A 12,414-nucleotide genomic window follows, 5' to 3' on the forward strand; every position below is an offset into this window, starting at 1 on the left:
TGCTTGGTGACGTTGAGACATACGCAAGTGCTGATGTCGAGAAATTACGACGAAGCCGTTAGGTTGAAGCTTATTCTTCTTTTCTTTTTCCTCTCTCTTGTGCTTGTTGCAACCATTTCGTTTATTCTGCCATTGCAGCTGATCGACTACTTAGGAGACTCGGCACTTTCGTACCGCGTCGATTATGTCACGCGGAACACGCGTCCAGCATGATTTTGCGACACCGGAGATGCGGGGTAAGATTGATCAAATCTTTACCAGAAGCGCTTACCATCCCCCATAGCCCGAGACGATAGGAACATTGCGGAAGGAAGAGAGTAAAGAGAAATGACGTAGTCGGTGAGAGCCTCGTCGTAGCAAGGAGAAGCATTGGGCACAAGAGTCGGGTAGCCAGTACGCGCGCGCGCACGCAAGTCAAATAATTCTCGGATAGAGAGGGGCGATCTGAGTCCGTGGTGTTGCAGAATTAGAATGGCAGTGGGGCCCTTTCCAACATGCACCCCGCGGACACCACCCCTGGCGTTGACATCGGCACAAGTCAAGTACCTAACAGGTTGGTATGCCGGCATTGCATGTCGCCATCGGCACGGTGAGTCGGCGTTTGGTGGAGGGATACCAGCGGTGAGCGCCTCGTATGTACGAACGGAGACGAAACGAAACGAGAGATGGTTGACCAATGACCATCTGCTCGCCCGAAACCGAACGCGCGCGTCATAAAAGTCCGAGGTGGGCCGATGCTGGTCCGATTTGTGTTTCAAGAAACCTGGAACAAAAGAGTCCGAAGTGTCAAAGACCCACAGGTATGGTGTTTCTTCCTTGGTACAAATGCAGGCAGACGGTTTGGGGAATCCCTGCTTGTGATTTGTAGGCTAGCGATGGAGTTAGCTCCCGTGCGCTCGCGCCTCGTAGATCGTATCGCGGAAAGGAATGGCGGAAATGGCGGTGTAGAGCGGTGAAAGGCATTGGGATATGCGACTTGAAGGACGTTGAGGGACTACGCGACGAGGATGTAGATGTTGGGTGGGAAAACTTCTAGTCTTTCTAGGGTGGTCCCAGCGGTGAGTGGTAGATCACGGTACGCGTGCCACTGCATCGGTCGATTTGTGTAGACTAAGGACCCAATGATTTGAAAAAAGCAAATTGTGTAGAGAGCGCTACTGCGACATGCAGAGTTGTAGTCCACCAGAAGCAGTAAGACGCGGTGCTGTCAAGGCTGTCAAGATGAGAAGCGCTGCAACAGCAACGCCTGCGTAGCGTGGAAGCCAGTATGACAGGGAAGATTATGCGCTTCGTATACTGTACCAAACTGAGAGAGGACTGATCGAATCAAAACTTGCACGTTGATTATGCGCGTCAAAGAACGACAAGTTTCTATTCGTAGACGTTATTTGGTTCGCATTAAAAAATAACAGTAGGGCTGTCCAATCTCCTGCTCGAACGCCTCTTGTTGATGGCGTAAGCGACTTCTAGTAGTTCTGGAGAGAGGAGCCGAGATTGACATGTGTATGCGCAGTCAATCAACAGGGTGGGTGGTATCTCGAGCCAGGGGATGTGTCGCATTCGTGCACGCCGAACATCAGTCAGGACATTATAAGCCACTGAGGCGTTCACATAGTCGTTTTGAGAGCTGATGCTGAGCAGTTGAGGTCTCTTTTGGGGCGTTTAAGCGAGCGGAACGCATCAAAATCCAAGCATTTCAGGCGAGGCCGACTCATCAGGCGGCTCAGGGTTCAGGTGACACCGTGGTAGGTGAGATAGAGTTCTTAGTCAGGTATTGAGGCGCACGCCCATTTTGGCGCCGGGAACCGCGGTACTGACCTCCATCTGAACATTGTCGTCGTTGACCGCGGGACGTCATAGAACAGTGACTGTAATAACCAAAGGCCCAACATACAGGTCGCGTGTATGCAGACTACGTCAGTCCATCTCTTGTAAAGCCCAAGCGGAGTCGGGCCGTAACGGAGTCGTGAGGAGAGGAATCTTGGAAAACAGTAGCAATCTCGCAGTACTGGAAAACTGCACAGTGGAGCCAAGTGATTATGCCGCGTTATCCCAGGTTGTCAAATGATATGGTAGTCCTCCCTGGTCGACCAATTTATCAAACTTCGAATGGTGAGCAAAAGTCACGATGATCCAAGGTCAAATGTCGCTTGTGGTGTATTGGAGTCGCATCAGCTGAATCAGACACTCAGCTGAAACTCCAGCCATGGCCTGTTGATGAAACCTTCTGAGAGGAACGCCGCCCGGTTCGGTGTAGTACACCGTCGGCTGCAGGCACAGAACAAAGGTTCACGCAAGCAGCCTCGTCATGCTCACGATAGGTATCGTAGGGCGGATGTAGCGGGACTCTAAGCAGTTCAGTCATGACCTCTCAGAGACACAAGCGAGGCGGCGTGTGAGCAGAAGAGGGTGTGAGGTGGACCGAAGAGGGCAAGCTTAGAATGAGGCTGAGTGGGAATGGAGAGAAGGTGATGGTATGCTGTGTGATCTGCCCCGCCGCTAGCGCAGAATCGTGACTACGTAGTGTCTTCGGGCCTTTGGCTCCACCGCAACCCACTCCTTAGTCCACCTTTCCTCTTGACGCCTCGCTGCAATTTGCACGATCGCGCTGGTCAGTCTCTGGCCATAGTTTGACATTTAGCGGTAATACATCGATCGACAGTCCTGCATTAACGGCCGTCGAGTCCGCAACACCTAGTGGCCAATGCGCGCGTGCAGCCTGCTGCAGGTCATCCTACACCGAGATGGTGTGCCGCCAACCATCTCATGTGGTCCGCCAGCCATCACTCTGCCTGTCACCCAGTCCCTTGCGCCCTGGGATCCCTACCCTATTCTGTTCACGCTGCACTAAGCTTCTCATCCACACCGCACGCTAATGCGTATGCACTGCACATGCAGGGCACCTCTTCCGGCTGCATCTCTCGCCTGCAAACATAAGTACCCAAGGGAATCCTCCAGAATACACATTCGGTATCAGGATATCTCGAGGAGGATAAGCCACGGTTTCCTACTAACGGTCGCTTCTTGACTCGTCCCCTACCAGGCAAACAAAACACTTCCTAGGCAGCACTACCATTGTCTCATCGTCGCCGCCTCATCCACTCCGCCTTACTGTGACTCTATCAGAAGCTTACGCCCAAGTCACGCATATATTTTGCGTGCGCCACTCACCACTGGCTAAACTACAAAAACAACCTTCCTCCTCCACCACTTGTGAGCTCTCGTTACCGAGTGTTCGCAAGCTGTTGTTTAAGGAAGGACCGGCCAGGAGCCGGAGCTGAACACCATTCTCGGTCACATCGCCTTGGTCAAGGTTGAATCAAGCGCTAAACCGTCGCTACCCGTTCGACGTTCATCACTCCTTCGAAAATTCAAGGATATTCTATTAATCATGCCTTCCTATCTACGAAGCGCCCCCCGTTCCTACTCCTTCCCGCCCTGGGTCGAGAACGGCAACGAGGACACACATGAGAACGACCTTCCAGACATCGACGAAGACCCCTTCTCGCACTTCATCTCACCACCAATCACTGAAGCTGATGACCCGTACGAACTGTCTCTCAGCGCTGGCATTGACTTCCAGGAAGGACCACGCGCAACTAAGTCTTCCAAGTTCAAGTCCAACGTCGCCAACAAATGGGCCCGATACGTCAAGCACAACCACAGCCAGCTCCACAACCAGTACCATGCACCTACCATCTATGAAGAAGAGGAGGAAGAGTCTTTCATGGGTCTCGATGACGACCGACTGAACGACACACCACATGTCGTGTCTCAACTCAGCCCACCACGAATCAGGATCACTGAACCATCTCGAGGTCGCGCACAGGATCTTGCAACTCGCAAGCAGCAAAATCGTCGCCGCTACTCGCGCACACTATCTGGTCATCGTCACTCATGGCGGGAACCCAGCCCGGATCTATTCACTGTAGACGAGTCTGAAGAGGAGGATGTTCCTGCGCTACGACGCGCAAAAACAAGGAAGCCCAAGGAGGGCGCAGAACGACGGAGGTCGTCGACACGATCAAAGTCAAGAGCGAGAGTGGACTCGGTGACAGGAGAGTCAATTTTGTAATCACGAGGAGAAAAGGTGTAGTGGGGTTGGGGCCGGCTACACAGCATTCCGCGGCGTTGGTGGCTTTTTGACTTTACGCATACAGCATTGGGAGGCGTCTTTGGTATACCACGGGTTTGCATATTTCAACGTTATACGCATTGGGCGGAGTTTTACTGAGCATTTACATTTACTGTTCGCGCATCGCGCCAGTATGAGATCGATCGAACAAACAAATTCCACTTCATAATATCTTAATGCACATCCTCACACGTTCCATGTACACCAATTGCGAGTTCGTCATCAAAAAGGCTTCCCCCCGGCACAACTTCTTCTCATCAGCCCTTGGAAGCGCGTATACTGTCAAGCACACGCAACCAGTCCCCCACACCAAACGTGACTACTGCACGCTAGAGTAAGCGTGCGGTACCGTGACCTCACGCCGCATAACCCACGATAGCGAAAACAACCAAGTACCCAAATCTACCCCTCCACACCCTAACAGCGAACATCCCTCTTCGCGCGCTTACCGCCGCTCAACCCTGAACCACCCGAAAACCCTCCGCGGTAGCTCTCACAGAAAATATCGGGTCTATCGGCACCGCTGTATCGCAAGTGTGTTACGAGAAAAGGCGAAGATTGTCTTATCAACCAGCCTACTCTTTTTTTTCTTCGTCAATTCAGCCTCACGATTGCCTGCATGCAGTAGAGGGGTCGAGATTTTCCTTTTCAGTTACCACAATGAGGCTTGGCTATACCGCTTTGTTCTGTTCTTGTATGCAGCCTCTCGCATGAGAGCGTGCCGAAAAAACATTTACCGGCATGAATGTATCCATGAGTACCCCTCACTTCCTCCATTCACGAAGCGCAGCGTGCCGAAATTCTTGCAGAAAAGCAGCATTTCCTGTTGCGCATCTTTACGCGAAATGGAGCGAGGCGGTGATCTACTTGGCTTACCTATCCCGAACTTGATACGATCTGACCTGACATAACCTGACCACTTGTCATGTCCATGCTGTTCTATCTCCTTCGGACGGCAGACCCTGCGTCTTGGGTTTTCTCTTTCACCCTTTCATCTAGGCGGGCGATCTTAGACTGCCGACTGCCGCAAAGGGTCACGCGGCGCGAGCAAGCTCTGTGGTGGGCTTTGATCCGGGGTCGGCAAAGTTGACGATAGTGCTGAATCATGAGGCTGGCGTGATTGCGCTCAGGCGGGGTCTCTTTTTGATGTTTCTCGTTACGACGGTGGGGTGGGGTGTGGGTTGGGCATGTGGCCTGTGTTTCGGGAAAAGAGTGGCTTTCTGCGCAGACGGGCCGAACTGTGGGGTCGTTGTGTGTACGCCCATGTCTTAGATTGGCGGAGGATCAGGAGATATGGGATGTGTATCCGAAGGCGTGATGATCATTCTCGATGCGATCGTAGAGGGCTTGGTATATGGCATGTTAAACCGCGGACGAGTAAGATGATGCGCAAGAGTTCGTCATGTTGCAGTATATGTCGTGCGCTGTCGCTGTGCAGCGCTGCAGCCGCTTGGCCTCATGGTAGACGCAGGGCAATGACAGTAAGGAAAGTCGATCTATCTGGCGTCTCGCTAAGTGGACCGACCACAGGCTGGGGAAGCTTACGCGTGGAGTAGGCTGGGTTTCAGGATGCATTGGAAGACAGTGGAGAAGAGTTCGCGGTAGTTATGGATTAAAGGAACATGATCGCTGCGCTGGAAACAGCCGTCGCTGCAAAACACACAATACAGACTGCGTCTCCAATGGAGGCCGTCGTTCTGTGGACAAAAAACTCGTACCTGCAACACTCACGCGCGTGATATGCCCAGACCTAACGCGTCTTGATGACGTCGTTATTTGCGACGCGACTCCAGCTTTGATGAACCATGCACCACATGCATTCGCACCCACACCTACCCTTACCATCTCAACCCCCCTGAAGCATTACAATGCCGCGTCTAGACGAAAATACCCAGCAAACACTCCGCGATGCAGAACAAGGAATCAAGAGGCGAACAGCGGGTGCCTGGGACAGTTTCAGCAACTTCGCCCTACGCGACAACGTGCTCGAAGTAGCTGTAGGATTAATGTACCACGGTCCTACAAAAACACATATACCTCTACTGTACTAATCCAAGCAACCAGTCTCGCAGCCTCCTTCACGGCCTGTGCAAACTCTCTCGTCTCCTCCATAATACTACCCATAATCTCCCTCCTCCCTTTCCTCTCTCGCAACCTCGACTCCAAATTCGCCATACTGCAATCCGGGCCCAACTACAATGTCTCCATCTCCAACGGCTACAACACGCCTAAACAAGCCATCGATGACGGTGCTGTGGTACTGGCTTATGGAGACTTCCTAGATAAAATTATTAGGTTTCTGGCGATCGCGCTGGCGCTTTGGGTCATCGCGCTGGCATATTCGAGGGGTAGCGGGGACAATATTGTGAAGAAGCAGGTCAAGTGCAAGTTCTGTAGAAAGTACATTAGTGAGAAGGCTAAGAGGTGTGTTAACTGTACCAGTTGGGTGGATGGGAGAGAGGACCGGGGGTAGGATGTAGTTGGGGAGAGTAAGTGGTTTACTGAAAGCTGAAGAAGGTACCTAAGCATGATCGGTCTTTGGGATCATCCAACAATTGTACTAAGCATGTTATGCAAAAGATGATACGATAAATACCATTCAAAGACGCGATAATAAGGAAACACCTTCCACCGCGCGTCCGGCAACTTACCGTACTTCCAGTTGAATCCATGCCATAAATTTTTATGAACTAGGATGATACCTCCCAATGGATACTTCTTTTGACCACTGGTGCTTCGATATCCCTAGGAAGAATCATGTACAGCTTCGCGGTTTTCTTCGTCACTCAAAGAGCCGCGGATCCAACCAATCTGGATTGACGGATGTTTTGTTGCAGACGGAAAACACCATATCTAGTAAGTTCTACATTGACCATCGATTGCTTATCACCCAATGCTGTGTAACCACTCCTGACGCACTGCATGTACTGTACCTAGGTAGTCTGCATTGGAGTACAACATCTGCAGTCATCAAACCGACCCCGCAAAATTTACTCAATTGAGAAACTTTCTATCGCTCATCTCAACGAGGCCCCTTGTCTCGCAAGGAAGGCCGTTCTTAATAACAAACTACCTCGGAGCACAGAACAACATGATCCTAACCCTCTAGAAACTTCGCAACAAATTGCGCAACCTCTGTAGGCCGCTCTACCATGGGCAAATGTCCCGCACCATCAACAATCTTCAGTTCAACACCACTACCAAGCTTATCCGCCATGTTCTCCTTCATGGTTTTAGGCAGCACGCCATCGCCAGCACCTACCAAGAACGCGCCCTTACCCTTGTACCCAGCCATCTTCTCCCTGATATCATACTGATGCAGCGCCTTGACGGAATCACGGAAACCAGGTAAAGAATTCGTCTTGACCATGTCCTTGACACGTTGAACCTTCTTCGCTAGCTCCGCATCGTCGTAAGATTCCTTGGCGAACCAGCGACGGACTGTCACCTCTGCGAGTTCTTCGCCAACAATGGGTTCGCCGGATGCGGCCTTTAGGCCTTCTTTCTCAGCGACGCCGACACGCTCGTTCCAGGCATTGGCATTGGAAGGTGGGGCGAAGGCATTGGTGTCGCAGCCTACAAACGCTGAGATACGGTCTGGGTAAGAGAGACCTGCGTTGAGTGCTGTTGCGCCGCCAAGAGAGACACCGACGATAGATGCTTTCTTAACGCGGAGGGCGTCGAGCAGTGCGATGACGTCGTCTGTGAGGGTGTGAACTGAGATGGGTGATGTAGAACTTGACGGAAGCGTATGACGTCCACGAGTGCTATAGCGGAGGATGCGGTATTTGTCGTTTGTAGCTTTTGAAAACTCGGCGACGAAGTCGTCCCAAATACCATAATCGACGAGGATACTGTTCGAGAGAACAAGTAAAGGCGCATTGGGATCGCTAGAGCCTTCGAGGCGGTACTGGAGTTCCACACCGTCTTTCGTTGTGATGAAGCTCTCAATCACCGGTCGCTTGTCTGATGTCGTGTGCGCTGGATATGTCTTGACCTTGCCTTCTGTGCTTTCCACTGGTGCCGTGTCTTTGCTTGTCAAACTTTGTAGGTCGCGCTGCGCAGCCCCAAACGTATAGTACAAGTCATAAACCCTCCTCTTCCGTTCTTTCACAACATCTTTGTAGATCTTGTCGCACCAATCTGTTGTGGTAGCAGCCTTAAACTCGGGCCCTCCTAGTCCATTCTGCGGCGCATACTCATGCAGCGCAAGGAACTCTTTCTCTGACTTGTGTCCGCTTTCGAGATCTAGGTAAGATGTGACAAACCTCCTAGTCCGCCTCCAGCCTGGGACCTTCTGCAGGAGCGGTACATGCTCCTCGTGATACCATTTCTTCAGCTCTTCTTCCTTGTCCGCGCCGTCTTGCAGCGCAAAGCTTACGGCTATCATCACGTTCTTCTCCCCCTCGTTTTCTACTTTCTGCAGGTCCTTGAAGTCCTCGCCTTTCCACTCGCCGAGTAAGTCGTACGACCGTCTGTCCACGAATATCTGCTTCATGGTATCTCGTTCACGTTGCGTCTGCACCGGTGCGCTCCGAAGCTTCGTGTACGGTTCCCTCGTGAGCCATTCGAGCTCGTCGAAATCGTAAATGGCCATCCATTCTGGTTTATCTTTGGAGCCGGACGCATTCTCGAGGTCGGTTGCGCGGTAGCGGAAACCGTTGTTGCAGAAGGGCAGGCGGAGACGGTTAGGGCCGTGTTCGTTTTGGTACCTTGGCGGGAAGAGCGTCAGGTGGGATCGCGAAGAAGCAAGAATGCGACTATGGAGGGTCAACTTACCAATCATGGAACTGTGCTTCAGGCAAGCCCTCCTTGGGTTGCATCGTCACGTACAAAATGCCTGGTGTTGATTTGGATGCCATGGTGTCTGTTGCAGTGGGGTAGCTGTGACTTCAGTATGAGTGTTGCAAGCAGTAGGTAAACAGGTGAAGAAACGCAAGAGGATGGAAGGTATATGGATTCGATTAATGCAACTATGCTACTCCAAATCCCTCGTGCGAACCATGACGAAGTTGGGGAAAGAAGAGGTCCCCCGATGACATTTGCCGGCTGGCGTTAGTTCGGGCGACGGCGGTACCGCTGCCCCTCATTCTTCCGAGGCTGAACATAGACCCGCCCCTTCCACGCTATGTTTCGGGACGTGGAGGATTATCAGTACCTACTCCCACCAGAGCTATTCCGAGTGCATGACCTTGAGGAACTTGAGCTGCTGGCGCATTTAATTCTATCCAAAAACATCTTTTATTGGAAAATGTGTTTCTTGCCTACATCAACTTAGTCGTACCAAATCGCATTCATGCCAAAGCCCTTCTCGCCAATCTCTAATCTCGCGACGCGTGCCAAAAATTCGTCGTGCCATCTATATATCTCCACCCCACCCTTCTCATCGTCTGTAAGCGCTAACCACTCATCCGACCACGGACATGGTGATACAGCGTTCGAGTGGCCACCAGAGGTCGGTGTAGGGTTAAGGCAGATTTGTCGCTCAATGGCGCCTGATGGAGCGATCTTGAAGGCGGCAATGTAACCAGTGAGAGAGAAGGAGTTGGATCGGGAAGTCGCGAACAGGTAGTTTGAGGATTTGGTGAGGAAACAAACGTCCGAGCGGTACATAGTGTTTGCATTGGGGATACCTGAGATGTTCATTAGCTTTTGGGGTGATCATGAGTAGAGAAACAGCTTACCAGGCGGGATCAACGGGTACGTCTTGTGTGTGTAGACGGGCAACTTCGTCTGCGGGTCAATCACATACTCGCACAACCGATTTCCTGCCTCCATCAAGGCATAGAGGTAGTTTCCAGATGGATGCATCTCTACCCATCTTGGATGGTCTTTCGGCGCCGGAGCCTCAGTGAAGCCTACTGTTTCCAGTCTACCCTCGTCGTCTATCTTCTTGTGACACCATACTCGGTTCGCCCACATGTCCGCGCTGTAGAGGTAGGTCTCGGAGGGATCGAAGACCATGCCATGGATCGCAGTCTTCTCGCAGTACTCGAAATTCTGGATGTTCTCTTTGATGTGTCCTGAAGGGTTGACGGAGAAGATGTTGCCGTAGCCAGCGAAGTCGTAGAACGGGTTGCAGTATACAGCGTATGGGGGCTTCTGGGCGGGAAGGAGAAAGATGGCACGTGTCTTCGTGTCAGCATCATTTGCTCTGGCTGCGAAGGTTGTCAGTAGTGATATGCGATGCTCATGCTGTGTGGCTTACGGTGTCCGCCCATGGGAAAGCTTCCAGTATGTACAATCTCGCTCGGGCTCTTGACTTCATGCGAACTCCATTTCTTCATCGAAGCACCGTAGATGTTCTTCCTCTTGTGCTGTGTTTCTGGTGATCAGCCATTGTTGGTTGCATCGATGTTCGGGAGTTGCGCGCATACGTCGAAAGCCATCCAGCTTATGGGCTCATCCTCTGGAATCTCCGTCTTCTTCACCAGCTCCAGCTTAAGTGTCTCATCGTCAAACGCGACCGTGATTATCACACCCGGCGGCGTCCAAGTGCCGATCATGAGATGATGCTTGACCATGTTGGCGGTTCCTTCTTTTTACAGGACGTGTCTTCCCCGTTGGCGAACAAGTTGCGTGGGAAACTACAGGACGAAATGTCTGCCGGACCTGCCCTCCACCTCTCAGTAAGTCGGCCATCGCGTCGCGTCGTCAAACTTCCGGGGTCCCCCTCCGAGGGCGGGGCATTAGTGCAGATGACGCTAAATCTGAGGGAAAAAGGGCGGATAAGTCTTCTTCCACATCGGCTGCCTTTTGATTCGCCAATCCGCTCAGGTCAAGGCGGGGCAATCGTCGCGACATGGCGCAACCTTCGGCACTGTGGCTGTTCGCGCTCACAGCACGCTTGAAAGCCGGTACAGCATGCCGCCAGACGATTTGGACAAGCTCTCGCCTGATGCGCAGCTAGAGGGACGGCCATTGCAAACGGCACCAGTTCGGTTGGCTACGGCCGGCTGGATTTCAGCTACTATTTATTAAGCTGCTCGTGCCCCGGACTTTGATGTCTAACTGCACTACTCCATCTCTAACACCTTCTTGATACCTTTTGTTGTTTGATCTTCCCTATCCTCTACATACTCAAGATGGACCCAAACACACAGACAGCGCCTGAGCCTCAGGAGAATGGCCAGCATCGCTTCGATCCTAACTTCACCGACGCCGTCATCAACGCCATTGGCCCAAATGTGCCAGAGCGGACACGATTCGTCATGGGAAAGCTGATCAGGCATCTCCACGACTTCATCCGTGAGGTCGAGCTTACCAACGAGGAGTGGTTCGAGGGTGTACGATTCGTCAACTCTATTGGCAAGACCACAACTTCCACCAGGAACGAGGCGCATCGTATCTCAGATGTTCTGGGCGTAGAATCGTAAGTCTTCAAGCTCGAGCAAGCACAATCAACATACTGACTCCGCCATAGATTGGTCGACGAGATTGCACACAGGCACATTAACGAGTCTGGAGAGACACCTACTTCATCCACAATCCTCGGCCCCTTCTGGTCACCACACTCGCCATTCCGCGACCTTGGCGACACCATCATTCGCAACCCACACCCCGATGGCCAGACAACTCTCATGCATGGTGTAGTCAGGGATCTTGACACCAAGAAGGGCATCCCCAACGCAGTCATCGACATCTGGCAAGCAAGCGCCAACGGAAAGTACGATTTCCAAGATCCGGAGAACCAAGAGCCAAACAACCTGAGAGGAAAGTTCACTACAAACGAGAATGGCGAGTACTGGTACTACTGCTACAAGCCAACAGCGTACTCGCTACCTACTGATGGTATGTTCAATTCCAAAGACCTTGCACGAGCACAACTGACACTCAACAGGCGCTGCTGGTCAACTTTTCAAGACCCTCGACCGCCACCCTTTCCGTCCCGCACACATCCATCTCATGGTTTCCGCCGAGAACTACAAGCCACTCATCACACAACTATACCCCCGCGATGACCAATGGGTCACCAATGACACCGTCTTTGCGGTCAAGGACGACCTGCTGCTAGACTTCGAGCCCAGCAAAGACCCCAAGGCGAAGCTCGACTTGACATACAATGTTACCCTTGCACCAGCAGGCAAGAAGACGACCAGGTTGGAGGGTATTCCCAGGCTACCGAACGTGTTCGACGAGCAGAGCAGGCTGTAAGATAGATAATTTTTGGCGGCGTTGCATATGTAAATATTTCACAGTGGGATTTGCGGAAAATTTGGCATGAATGAATCTATAATCAAGTGCTCTTTTGACGACTTGACTCTCACGAGATTGGGACA

The 12,414-nt window shown here is 52.0% G+C and overlaps 4 protein-coding genes across 4 annotated transcripts; 2 read left to right on the forward strand and 2 right to left on the reverse strand.

Moving 5' to 3' along the window:
* Positions 1-2,875: 2,875 nt before the first annotated feature.
* Positions 2,876-4,075, forward strand: J4E82_004183 (uncharacterized protein; the record flags this gene model as incomplete). The annotated part of the gene is made up of 2 exons (XM_051730464.1): positions 2,876-2,879; positions 3,255-4,075. The coding sequence occupies 2 exons, from the start codon at positions 2,876-2,878 to the stop codon at positions 4,073-4,075; spliced, it is 825 nt and encodes a 274-aa protein (XP_051589803.1).
* Positions 4,076-7,232: 3,157 nt separating this feature from the next.
* Positions 7,233-8,997, reverse strand: J4E82_004184 (uncharacterized protein; the record flags this gene model as incomplete). The annotated part of the gene is made up of 2 exons (XM_051730465.1): positions 7,233-8,847; positions 8,915-8,997. 2 exons carry the CDS (start codon positions 8,995-8,997, stop codon positions 7,233-7,235), a joined length of 1,698 nt encoding a protein of 565 aa, XP_051589804.1.
* A 412-nt stretch (positions 8,998-9,409) lies between these two features.
* On the reverse strand, positions 9,410-10,659 carry J4E82_004185 (uncharacterized protein; the record flags this gene model as incomplete). The annotated part of the gene is made up of 4 exons (XM_051730466.1): positions 9,410-9,768; positions 9,820-10,293; positions 10,344-10,452; positions 10,513-10,659. The coding sequence occupies 4 exons, from the start codon at positions 10,657-10,659 to the stop codon at positions 9,410-9,412; spliced, it is 1,089 nt and encodes a 362-aa protein (XP_051589805.1).
* Positions 10,660-11,220: 561 nt separating this feature from the next.
* J4E82_004186 (uncharacterized protein) lies at positions 11,221-12,289 on the forward strand (the record flags this gene model as incomplete). The annotated part of the gene is made up of 3 exons (XM_051730467.1): positions 11,221-11,507; positions 11,559-11,926; positions 11,976-12,289. 3 exons carry the CDS (start codon positions 11,221-11,223, stop codon positions 12,287-12,289), a joined length of 969 nt encoding a protein of 322 aa, XP_051589806.1.
* Between the last annotated feature and the right edge of the window lie 125 nt (positions 12,290-12,414).

The sequence above is a fragment of the Alternaria postmessia genome, assembly GCF_024291825.1.
Source record: "Alternaria postmessia strain BMP 2775 chromosome Unknown scaffold_19, whole genome shotgun sequence".
Classification (NCBI taxonomy): Eukaryota; Fungi; Ascomycota; class Dothideomycetes; order Pleosporales; family Pleosporaceae; genus Alternaria; species Alternaria postmessia.